The 12,873-nt window shown below is 37.1% G+C and overlaps 1 protein-coding gene across 1 annotated transcript in view; it reads right to left on the bottom strand.

The window, feature by feature from the left end:
• Positions 1–12,858, bottom strand: part of CDC42BPA (CDC42 binding protein kinase alpha (DMPK-like)) — a 314,354-nt gene extending 301,496 nt beyond the window's left edge. The window contains exon 1 of the mRNA XM_011948976.1: positions 11,377–12,858. Coding sequence (XP_011804366.1) covers positions 11,377–11,554 — 178 coding nt within the window. The 5' untranslated portion in view covers positions 11,555–12,858. The remainder of the gene's footprint in view (positions 1–11,376) is intronic.
• Between the last annotated feature and the right edge of the window lie 15 nt (positions 12,859–12,873).

Raw genomic sequence — 12,873 nt, forward strand, 5'->3', positions numbered from 1 at the left:
GCCAGGATGGTCTCGATCTCCTGACCTCGTGATCCGCCCACCTCGGCCTCCCAAAGTGCTGGGATTACAGGCCTAAGCCACCGCGCCCGGCCAAGGCAAACATTTTTTAACCTTAAATCCATTACTCTTTATAGACTACTCTTTTAATCCCAAAATGGGTAGGATAAAAATAACTCACATTTGTGTAATGTCTTCATTGTGGTTTGTTGTCTCAAGAAACCTCCTTTTCATTTCTTGTTGTTTACTCTCTTATTTTTCTTGCTGTCAGAGAAGTCTCTTAAGGTTGGTCTTTCAAGGATTACTAGGTCCTCTCATACCTTTAGATGTTATTCTTATTAAGCTGACTTTATTCTATTTCAACAAAGTTCATATACTTTAAGGATTATGAAAATTATTTTCTTCATCACCATCATCAAATTTGACACCACTTTTTTGACATTAAAATATCATAGCATCTGCTGGGAGCGGTGACTCATGCCTGTAATCCCAGCACTTTGGGAGGCCGAGGCGGGTGGATCACCTGAGGTCAGGAGTTTGAGACCGGCCTGGCCAGCATAATGAAACCCCAACTCTACTAAAAATACAAAAATTGGCCAGGCATGATGGTGGGTGCCTATAATCCCAGCTACTCGGTAGGCTGAGGTGGGAGAATTGCTTGAACCCAGGAGGCGGAGGTTGCAGTGAGCCAAGATCATGCCATTGCACTCCAGACTGGGTGACAGAGTGAGACTCCATCTCAAAAAACTAAATAAATAAATAAATAAAGTGAAGAAAAAGAGAAGTAAACAAGGATCATATTAAGTCTGTATGCCATGCTAAAGGGGAGTTCAAATGTCATTCTGAAAGCTTTCAGTAGTCACTGAAGTATATTAAGCAGGATGTTGACATGATCAAAGGCTCATGTTATCAGTGGTTTTTTTTTTTTAATTCCTTCTACAAAGGTCCTGGATGTGTAGAATTCACAATATTTTCAGGTTAGGGGCATATGTAATAAGGAAGTTGTTACTGCTTAACATTTAATGGAAAAACAAACATGATTAACAAGGTCAGTAAGATCCAGGAAGGTAATCCATTTGTACACATTTCATACAGAGAAGTCAACTGAGCCAGATGCACACAGAGGCTGAATAAAACCAGAACTCATGAGCTACTACACTTAACTGGGATTACCAGAGGCACAGAGTCAGAAGAGACAAATATGATGATCACACTTAATCACAACTTCAAGCAACATAACATAGCAAAGGACTCCTAGAAGAAACTGTCAGCTTAGCATGCATTAGTCTGAAGTGAGTAACACATTACGAAGGCACGCAGCAAAAAGGCAGAAACAGAGTCTACACTAGACCTGAAAATATTATTGTAGTTTTAACCATAAACTCTAGGAGAATCTCTGTAAGTAGAGGGTATGGAAAAGCTTTATGATATCGTATGTCAGCTTCACCACATACCTGAACTTAGTCTGTTGTTAAATGTTTCTTAGTTATGATTTTAGCTCAGGGCATGATCATGTAGCTAGTAACACAATCTGAAAAAGGGGTTTTAGTCACTTTTCATAGTGGGGGCTTTTCCTAATCTTTTCAAACAAGTATTTTTTAAATCCCAGGGCATACCACTTCTAAGTAGATGCTTGAGTGCTTTTAATAGTATCTGAGTCAACTTGGGGCACTGCATTAGCCACTCCAAGTAAATGATGATACTTAAGAATGGGATTCTTGCTGTAGCAAGACAACTATACTGCTTTTACAAGACTTCCATAAAATCTTAATTAGCACTGTTCTATTTCACAGCCATGACAATATCGATCCCAAATTGTGTACCAATGGTTAGAGAGGTAACTGGATTAGAACATAATAAAGCTTTACTGGAAAAAAAGAAAATCACTAGGTTAGCAGGCGCATCTTTGCAAACCAAGAATTGCACATATAAACTCCTCAAAGGTATGTATCAAGTCTCATTATCCTTTGTTTGTAAAGATATACACACCCAATGCAAAACTCCATACCAACTTAATATTGCTTAGATGACATAAACAGATACGCTTAAAAAAAACATGGCAAGGATAAAGGCAAACCTTCAAACCTTTGCCTTTGTTTGGAAATTGATATAAATTGTGACAATTTGTGTGGTAGAAAAATGTATTAACTACTTTCTGTCACACAACCAATGTAAAGGCTCTCACACTACCTCTGGTTAACTATATATCAGCAGTTCCCAAACTCTGTCAGCTGTTCTTCATAAGGAGTTCCAATGTTAAATTACTCAGGCAAATTCTAGGTAAAACAAAGTTTAAACGGTTTCTACACTGAACTTTTTGAAACTTTTTCTACGATAATGTGCTTTGTAATATCTAAAGAGGCATACAAAAAGCACTATTTTCCAATCTTACATATCCACTGAACTCTTAATTTTCAGAATATTCATTTATATCTCTTGAAATATAATCTAGGAAACACTAGTGTACATTAAGTTTCTACATACCACACCACACACTTGTGGTACTCTCAGGTCACAAATACATTTATGGGTGCTGCAAAATATTTTAATACATAAAAAGTCCTAAATGAACAACACATCAATAATTTTTCATGATGATTTTAACCTTCTGCGTTGTAGTCCAGAACTCTACCACTGACGCGCAGATTGCACATAAATATAAAAATAAAAATGTTATTAGTCATCTCATATTCATTGTTGATGGCGGATGAATGAGCATTAACTTGATATTTACTGAAGAATAATTATATAACAACAAAATGTTCCAATGCAAAAAGCTTATTCTATAAAATTTTTTTGCATAGTCACAGATATTGGCATCTTCAATCCCAATATAATAAAATACTATCAGTAAGATACGAATGTATGTTAATAGCAAAACAGTTATTTACATCCTTATATTAGTATAGCTATGCATTTCAGTTATTATTTACCAATAAATGTCATTTTAATTATTCCTTTATCATAAGGTTAGACAGAAATTCTAAAAAGCAGAATGGGAGGCCGGGCACGGTGGCTCACGCCTAAAATTCCAGCACTTTGGGAGACTGAGCCTGGTGGACTGCCTGAATTCAGGAGTTCAAGATCAGCCTGGGCAACATGGTGAAACTTTGTCTCTACTAAAATACAAAAAAAAAATTAGCCGGGCATGGCAGCATGCACCTGTAGTCCCAGCTACTTGGGAGGCTGAGGCAGGAGAACTGCTTGACCCTGGGAGGTAGAAGTTGCAGTGAGCAGAGATCACGCCACTGGACTCCAGCCTGGGCAAGAGTGTGAGACTCCATCTCTTAAAAACAAACAAACAAAAAAAACCAGAATGGGAAACAAGCTGACAAAATACAACTATAAATCACCAGAAAAGGAAGAATCCTAAACCAACTTTTAACTTTTTAGAAAAGTAAACTATTAGTCTTACGTCCATTTTTCACAAAGAGACATAGAGAAGTTAAATAATTAAATCACCCAGCTAATAAACAAAGTAGTCAGTCTTAATCCAAAACCCCTTGCTCTTTTCCAGTATATTGGTTTAGAACAGAAACATTTCAGGTTAGGTGTTCTACTTGTGGATATTCACCATGGAAACTCGAAGGAAACTGGATTAAGTATTATCACTATAAATAGACCAAACTAAACAGAAGGTGTTTTTTTCATTGATTAAGCCTACAGTGACGTTTAAGCAATCTGAAATAAAACTGAAAGTTAACAAATGATTGCACATGACTGAAATAAACACAATCTTTTCAAAAGATTGTTTTCATCCATATAAATAGTACTTTCCAGTATAATTAGATCGGGGTGGGAAGAATGGCACTGGTGAGGAACAGTTAAAGAGAAAAATACATCTAAATCAGAAAAAAGAAAAAAGGCCAGGTGTGGCTGCTCACATCTGTAATCCCAACACTTTGGGGAGGCCAAGGTCGGAGAATTGCTTGAGGTTAGGAGTTCAAGACCAGCCTGGGCAACATAGTGAGACCTTATCTCTACCAAAAAAAAAAAGAAGAAAAACTAATTTTATTCCCCTATATGCTGTTTGTCTTTAAACAATGAAATTAGATTGTCCTCTATGATTATTACCTGGCCTCCCCAAAACCCAGAACAAAAATTAATAGTAACCACAGTTTTAATTGTTCACATAACGCCAAAATAGCACCAATTATATATGTTTTCTCCTTAATAAAAGTATATATTTTCTAGTTTCCTTAACAGTATATATAAATAGGTGCTGGCACTGGAAACACAGTGCCTCATGGATATAATAAATAGTAGTAAAGTTTCCACACTAGTCCAAAAGTCTGAAACCAATGGCCTAGCAAAAATGTGTTACACTGCAAAAAACAATACTTAGCACTGTAACAGGATTTTAAAACTATATGAGTCCATATTTTCCTCTTAAAAATCACAAAGTATTGAATGCAATCTTTTCAGATAGACAATAGTTTTGCAAAATCTATAGTAATGAAAGCTGTAAAAAATAAAAGTAAGAATTTATATATTTAATATGAATGACTACACATAAAGAAAAGCAAGTTTAATTAGAGCAGGAAAAGGTCATAATTAAGAGATCTCTCAGTAATTTCAAGGAGTTTAGGAGTTGACAGCACTGGTTCATTATGACGTCAAATTTCACTCTACTTTTTAGGGTGCTTTTCTTAGATGTAATTTTACCAACAGCATCACTCACATTATTTCAACATGATTAAATTTATCTTTCAGTGCACACGACTTTCACACAGAAAATGAAGTTCACAGCCACTAAGTAAAATATAACTTATTCAGATTTGGATTCTCTCTCCAATCCACACAATAACCCAAACATCTCTCAATATTTCTTTCTAACCCTGCAACTCAGGAAGTTACAAGGAAAACCATGACCTTATACCGGAAGAACATTTCCCAAAGTGTATTCTATGAAACACTGGTTGCCAGCCATCCTCCAGACACTCTGAAAAAAAGCTTATTCCATAGTCAGATAAACTTGATAAATTCTAGGAAAATCTGCCATATTTTTAACATTAAATGTTGTCTAAAATCGTTTCCCAAATTGATTTATTCATATAAACATTTCCTCTTGCCCAAGCATCTATTAAATATCCCATGGATTTCCAGAATACACTTTGAAACTAGGGAGGGAGGTTAGAGTGAAGAGGCTCTAATCCCAAAAGAGAAGCACAGTTCCATGAGGAAGAATAAAGGCAAACAGTGGGATTGGAAAGGGGAAGCCAGGTCTTTGTGCCCCGTTAACGTGAAAACTAAAGTGCTGCTCTCATACCATGACAGATAAAGAAACACTAGCCAATAGAAGGTTAGCCATTCCCCACCTACTGACTAGAAAAAGATGACAATCATAGGAAGGAAGGGTGTAGAAGCTAGCTAGATAGAATAATCCTGGAGCTCTACTCACCATTAATGGGGAAGAAAAGGAAGTCCCCCAGATTTGGAAAGAAGTTTTTATATACAACAAAAAACTTGTGTCTGGGATGATCTATACTTACAGTGTGGGTAATTCAAAAACAAAAATCACACCAGGTGCAGAGGATCACACTTGCAATTCCAACACTTTGGAAGCCCAAGGCAAGTGGATCACTTGAGGTCAGGAGTTTGAGACCAGCCAGGGCAACATAATGAGACCCCCATCTCCACACAAAAATTTTTTTTTAATTAACTGGGCATGGTGGCACTTGCCTGTAGCTCCAGCTACTTCAGAAGCTGAGACAGGAGGATCACGTGAGCCCAGGAGGTTGAGGCTGTAGTGAGCCATGATGGTCTTTCATAATAATTATTATGATAAGACTTCTTGACCCATCAAGATAGGGCAAAAGGAGCTAAGCAATTCTTGGTCCTCGATACCTAAAACTTGAAGTCCTATCACTGGCAGTTTCCTGAGCAACAAGGGATGAGGAAAAAATCTGATAGAACTAGCAAATCCTCACCTACATCTACCCTAGAGTTCGGCTGAAGTGATGGGAAGCTAAAACCAAGAAACTACTACCTTTGTTTATAGGTCATATGGTTATCACTCAAACTCAAAAACTTATATACCTCTGATAATCAATCAAAGTCAACGCCCATTAGCCCAAAGTCAGAAGAGGAAAATGACAAAGGAAGAGACAATAAACCATCGCAAGAAATACAAAAGAGTGAAATTAACTCCTCTGCCCATTAAGTTCTTTTAAATTAAAAATACCCAATCATTCAACAAGTCAGACTGAAGCAGCAACTCGGGAACACGGTCTTCATTCTCATTCTCTATCTCCCTCTCCCTACTCACTCACATGTTCTCCGTACCCCATGTCTCCTCTTCCCATCTATTTCCAAGTCTACATCTTGTCCATACCTACCCTCTTTCCCTTCACTAGGTGCTTGAATAAGTCCCTAATCTATTGTGTGCCCTTTTTGAAAAAATCAACTGTCTATAATATTTTCACTGTTTAACAGTCAACACAGTATAGCCGCACCTACACTAAAGTATTTCAAACTCTTTTTATCTCAACCTATAGTAAGAAGTATAGGAATAAGAAATACAGAAAAACACAATGTTTTGCACAACAATACTTATTCCTTCTGCATTTGATGTACTTTATATTTTCTATTCTAGTCTTTAATTTTTTAAATGCTGGTTAGACTTAATAATTGATTTTAAAACCTATCACAACCAGGTCAGGGAACAAATGACTGCCATGGAAGTGTGGTACAATAAAATATTTATTTGAGCTAAGTTATTTTATCCTAAAATAGCCTGAGCTTCCCATGTTATAGTATTCAAGTCCTAGGAATTACGGGACATTTCATAAAATTTCCAACATACTGCACTATTTGTTTTTATATACTGCTATACTAAGGTATGGCTTACATTCCCATATAAAATAAATATATTTCTAATATTCCTAAAGTGTTAATCCTGACCTCCTGTTTTCACTCATAAAGCAATACATTCTCTCTTTTAAAAAGCTGGGTGTGGTGGTGCCTACCTGTAATCCCAGCTCCTTAGGAGGCTGAGGTGGGAGGATCTCTGAGCCCAGAAGTTCAAGACCAGCCTAGGCAACATACTAAGACCCTTGACATGGTTTGGATTTGTGCCCTCACCCAAATCTTATGTCAAACTGTAATCCCAGTGTTGGAGGAGGGACCTGGTGGGAGGTGACTGGATCATGGGGGCAGACTTCCCCTTTGTGTTCTTGTGATAGTGAGTGAGTTCTCACAAGATCTGGTTGTTTAAAAGTGTGTAGCATCTCCTCCTTCCCTCTCTTCCTCCCACTCCGGCCACGTAGGATGGGGTCTGCTTCCCCTTTGCCTTTTACCATGATTGCAAGTTTCCGGAGGCCTCCCATGGATGCCTCCCGTAGCCTGCGGAACTGTGAGCCAATCAAACCTCTTTTCTCTATAAATTACTCAGTCTTAGGTAGTTCTTTATAGCAATGTGAGAATAGACTAATACAACCCTGTCTCTAAAATAAATCAATACATAAAATAAAAAGGGTGATGCTCCTAAAAACAAAAAAATTATAATACAACTCTGTCTCTAAAATAAATCAATACATAAAATAAAAAGGGTGATGTTCCTAAAAACAAAAAAATTACTAATGAACATTAAGTATTTCAACGACTTTAGCGGTTGACAGCACTAGTTCATTACATCTAAGTTCACTCTACTTTATAGGGAATTTTTCCTAGATGTAATTTTATCAACAGCATCACTCTTATGCTATTCCATCATGAATGCCAGTAACCAGTATCTTCTGGCAACTACCTCTAAGTGTAATTTCACTTAAAAAGAGAGAGACAAATAGAAATATTATAATAATAGCCATTACACTTATTGAACACACTTCTACCATATGCCAGCATTGTACTGGATAAAATCATTGCACTTACTCATTATCACTCCTAGAACAGAATATTAGGTGGCTAGTATAAAGGAAATAAGGACCCAACCAATATTGCTGATTATCCTAGTTGAGAACTTAAATAAAATAAATGTAATCATCTGTATCAAACGAACATTTTGATAATTCGAACCGATTAATAAATTCTACTCAGGAAAAGCTAACAATGAGGAACAGCAGATGTGAAGAACAAAAGTATCCTAGAAAAGATACAGATCCATCAACACGTCACTTAATTAACCCTCGTGTAAAAAAAAAAAAAAGTGAACAGCTTTATGACTATTCTAATAAAAAGAAAAGCTTAAAGCATAGTACCTGCTGATATGTTCTAGGTACAAATTTATTAAACAGACTATTCTCTATGTATATATAAAATCTGAATAAGCTATAAAATTACTGTTATTTAGTGATAATTTCTATGTTACAAAGTCCAACATTCAAAAAGCATCAAAATACAGTTATCCACGTACAGACAGCCTTGTATATTTATTTTGTATTAAGTAATATTATCTTACATTTATTAAGTAAATTGGTAAATAATTCCCTAAAATTCCAATTTCCCATTTAAAAGTAGGGTGTGGCCGATTTAATAATGATATACTAATGCAGTCGTTACTAGCAAATTAGTTTACAATGTGGAAGTTATCTTCTACAACTCCACTGTAATTTATTCTAGAGTTATGCTGACATCCAGACTATTATTGTATATACATACATAATCATTTCAACAACTTAAAACTAAGCAGACAAAAAAGTCTTTCAAATATTATTTACTATAAATAAAAATAATACATCTTATTAAATTTAAATGTGATCTATAGTCTTAAGGCACTTTTATTCCCTTGCTCTAGTGCTCATTGGCTTAATCCTCTTTCTCTTTCCACTTATTTCCTCCCTCAAGCCATCAGCACCAAAAGCAAGAAATGCTGTCAAAGAAAAACAACGTATCTGACTTTGAATTGTCAGTTTTCTTATTGTCATGATACTGCTATGAACAAAACATTAACTGTACCAATATAAAAATAAAATGGACTAAAACTAGGAATAAAATGAAATTGATAGAAATGAAGCTGAATACAGCCGGTAAGAATCTTGGCTGACTCCATCACAAGAGTAATCTATCATCAGCATAGAAATAAGCAGCATCTAGCTGACACTTTCATTAATATAAATAATGAACACAAATATGTAACAAATTGTATTATTTATACTGCGTTCCTGTTGCAGTCTTTTAAATATTTAAATAAAAGACAATATTTTTTGAATTATTAAAAATCAAACTTAAAATTACACCATTTAAGGCAAATCTAAATTACCAAATTTAACCCCAACAACATTCTCTGTAAATTTCCACCAGAGTCCCAAAAAATAATGTTTAAAACATTTAACTGAGGTCAATTCACAATCTGGAAATACTCGTAGTCTTAACTGATTTTCACATATTGTTAGGTAATTAAAATAAAATAGGACATTTCCCCAAAATGTAGTAATCAATTCATATGAAGAACATATGATCTATTTCAATTCTTAAAGAGACTAGCATTCTTAACCTAAATTCTCAAATAACTTAAAGACATCAAATACTACTCACTACACAACTCCTGACAGCCTTTTCCATTCTTAACTTTCTTTTCTTACTCCTTATCCAAACTTCTATACTAATAAAAATAAAATTCAGCCAAATACTTATTTGATATTTGGCTTATATGAAAATATACATAAACGAGGTGTTTTTATAGATATATAAGAAACATCCAAGAAAAACATATTTAATGGAAAAGACATATAAATTATTCCAACACAGCAAATTATCTCATAGCATAAAACTACTTACCTAAACTCTAATAATCAGAAGGCAATGGAGGATACAGTTTTCTCTTTATCATAAATCATTTAAAATTATATTTACTACTGGTACATACAGTTCTCCCATAGCTTCACAGAGAGGAAAAAATTCACTAAATGACAAAAATCACAGACTAGAGTGTCACTAAGGAACCATAACTTAAGAACTCAAGTTCCAACTCTAAAAGTACCAAAACCCTTTAAGTCTTAAAAAAAAAAGAAAAAAAAAAATTAACACTACAGAATTTCTGAATTTGTGACACATGGGATGTAAAACTACATAGGCTTTACAAAATATTTTATTCAACATATAAAAGACATATACTCACAAAACCAGTACCAAAGTCAAAATTGTCTCACTCTTAAGTGAGAAGTTACTTGAAAGATGGTTTAGATTGCTTACATTCCCAGGGTGAGTCTGGCAGTCTGTTTTGAAAAGTTATTCTACCCACATTTACATATTTTTTAAACCTTATGATATCACGTTGCTAGAAATCTTCTTACACTGGCAAACGGAATAAAGTTATTACTTATAGGCATTCTTGCATCAGTGGTTTACCTGAGAAACTAACTTTGAATAAATTTCAAATCCAAAAAAAAAAGACACAATCAGCACCTGACTTTTACTTCAGGAAAATAAAGTTTTACTTGGGAACGAAGATATTTTAGCATAAGAACTTAGCATAAGAACAAGCTAACATGATTAGAATTCCAAAGGTACAAAATAATATTCGGCCAAAATCCTTCAAAAGCCAACGTACCACTACTATAGACAGATCTGGGTGACGATGCTTGCTTACTGCAACAGTAAACTTCTGGACGTTAGCGTGTGCCCTGTATATAACAGGAGACGCTGAAGAACTTGAGCCAAGCCCTTAACCTTGAAGGTCATGGAGCGTTTGCTCACATCATTGATCTATTCCAATACAGTAGGTCTTCTAAATCACATCTATATTTAGAAGAATGAAGCCAAAAATCTAACCAGTTTAGATTTAAATTAAATTTAGAGTAAAATCTCTCAAGTGGAAGCTGCCCCCAAACATTCTCCATCAACTACTACCACAAAATTTTTAAACTATTTATGTCATTTAATCTTACAAACATAATTTTTGGAAAAGTCCATGTTTAGCAGTTTCCTTTGCTTGTACTATGTAGAGATGAAATGAAACCCACTGATCACCACCTTCAGCTTCCTGTTGACCTAAGGTAAACACAGATATTATAATATCTCCTCCCATTTTGAGAATAATTTCCATAATCTGAACGTTTCCACCAATAAATGCCTTTCAAATGAAGGACTATTACGGTGCCATGTATTAGGCAACTGTAACCAATAATCCACTTTTGCCCATCACAGAATTGATTTAAAGTATCTTACTCTTGACCTAAAAACGTACGTTCTTCATCGCCAAGTTCCACATTAGCTAGGCCTTAAAGCAAGGTAACAATTGAGCAGCACAGTTTTACTCCTGGGAAAATATTTACCAAAAACTAGCAGAAAATCTTGAATAACCAGTGTCTATTTTTTTATTGTATTTTTTCTTTCAACGGAGTTTACTCATGGTAACTCTCTATACCAATTAAATGATATATGCAATGATATATGGCACCAGCTAAAGATTAAGAGTTTATCTAAAAATTACAAACTTACCCCATTCTAGGTATTCGAGAATGTTCTTCTCTCTTCTCAATGGAGAATTATTGCATTCATCATAAAGACAGATAAGTATATCCAGTAATGTCTCCACACTGAAGCATTGCCCATTGGTCTGAGCGGGCCCGTCCAAAATAAACTGCTCCAACTGCCTCAAACGCACTTCTCCAGACATGTTTGCTTCGATTTCTGCTGGTTTTCCTTTAAATTATTATGATGACTTTTACTATTATCTGAACCTAAATTTTAAAAGGTATGATTTTAAAAATAAACCACTTGTTATTCAAACAACTGTCATGCAATGCTGGTGCTGAATTAAACATCCAACACACCAGTAACCTCACTTAACTGAAGCGTCTTCAATTTCACCCATATACATATATTTTGAGGGTAAATTACCATAAAATATATACTTCGTGCATTTTTTAAAGAATAATACAATTAAGTCGTATATTTAAATAAAATAATTAAAAGTACAACGAACTAGAGAGTCAACACTTCTTTAAAAAAAAAAAACTCTTCTCCTTCATTCAAAATTCAACTCGTGCAACGTAATCCTGAAACGAATCCGGTTGCATCACTAATGAATAAAGTCCGATTTGCATCAGCAATTCACTTCCCGGGAAGAAAAACAGAAAAGGGAGGAAAAAAACAGAATGCATAGAAGGGGGAGGGAAAACCAAATATGTTGCTGCAAATCCTCCCAACCACCACTTGGATAATGCATCAGCGGCAATTTCTCCAGCGGGAAAGGGAGGGGGCGAGGTCCCTGAAACAGCCCCTCGGCTCGGAGCACGCCAAGTCTTGCCCGGAGGAGGCTTTTCGTTTCTCCTCCCGAGGTCCTTCTTTTTTAAGGCTTTGCAATCAGTCCTATTTTCAACGGATTCCGGTGAAAACTCCTCATTTTTCTCCCGGCTTCTCCCTAGGGCCTGACCGGCGGCGCGGCCGGGGCTGGAAGGCGGGCTGCGGGCGGCACTGGCACCGGGCTCCGAAGCGGCTACTTGGCCGCCCGAGCCCTCTCCATGTCGGTGGTCACTCGTGGGCCGAGCCGCGCCGCGCCAGGCAGAGATCCCGGTCTCCCCAACACCCACGCCGCGGCCGCCGCGCCGGAGGCTCCCGATGCCCCAGGCGAGGGGGGTGCTTCTCTGAATTCAAAGGAGAAGAGCCGCAGCAGCTGCGGCGGCGGCGGCGCGGGCGGCTCTGGCAGCTACTTCTCCCCCTTCTTCACACCCCTGGGCTAAAGGCATCTTTCCTCAGCGAGGAGGGAGGCGGCCGAGGCACAGGAGGAGGGGTCGCTTCCGCGGCTGAGGAGACCAGAGGCTGCGGCGACCAGAGGCTGCGGCAGTCCGGCTCCCAACCACTCCCTTCCTCTCCCTTCCAGCCCTCCCCCGCCTTCCCTCTCGCGCTCGCGCCCTGGGTTCCGCGAGGCTCCTTCAGTCCCGCCGCACGCAGGCGGAGGCCGGCGGGCGAGTCTGGATCCAATATGGCGGCCTG

The sequence above is a fragment of the Colobus angolensis genome, unplaced genomic scaffold, assembly GCF_000951035.1.
Source record: "Colobus angolensis palliatus isolate OR3802 unplaced genomic scaffold, Cang.pa_1.0 Scaffold288, whole genome shotgun sequence".
Lineage (NCBI taxonomy): Eukaryota > Metazoa > Chordata > Mammalia > Primates > Cercopithecidae > Colobus > Colobus angolensis.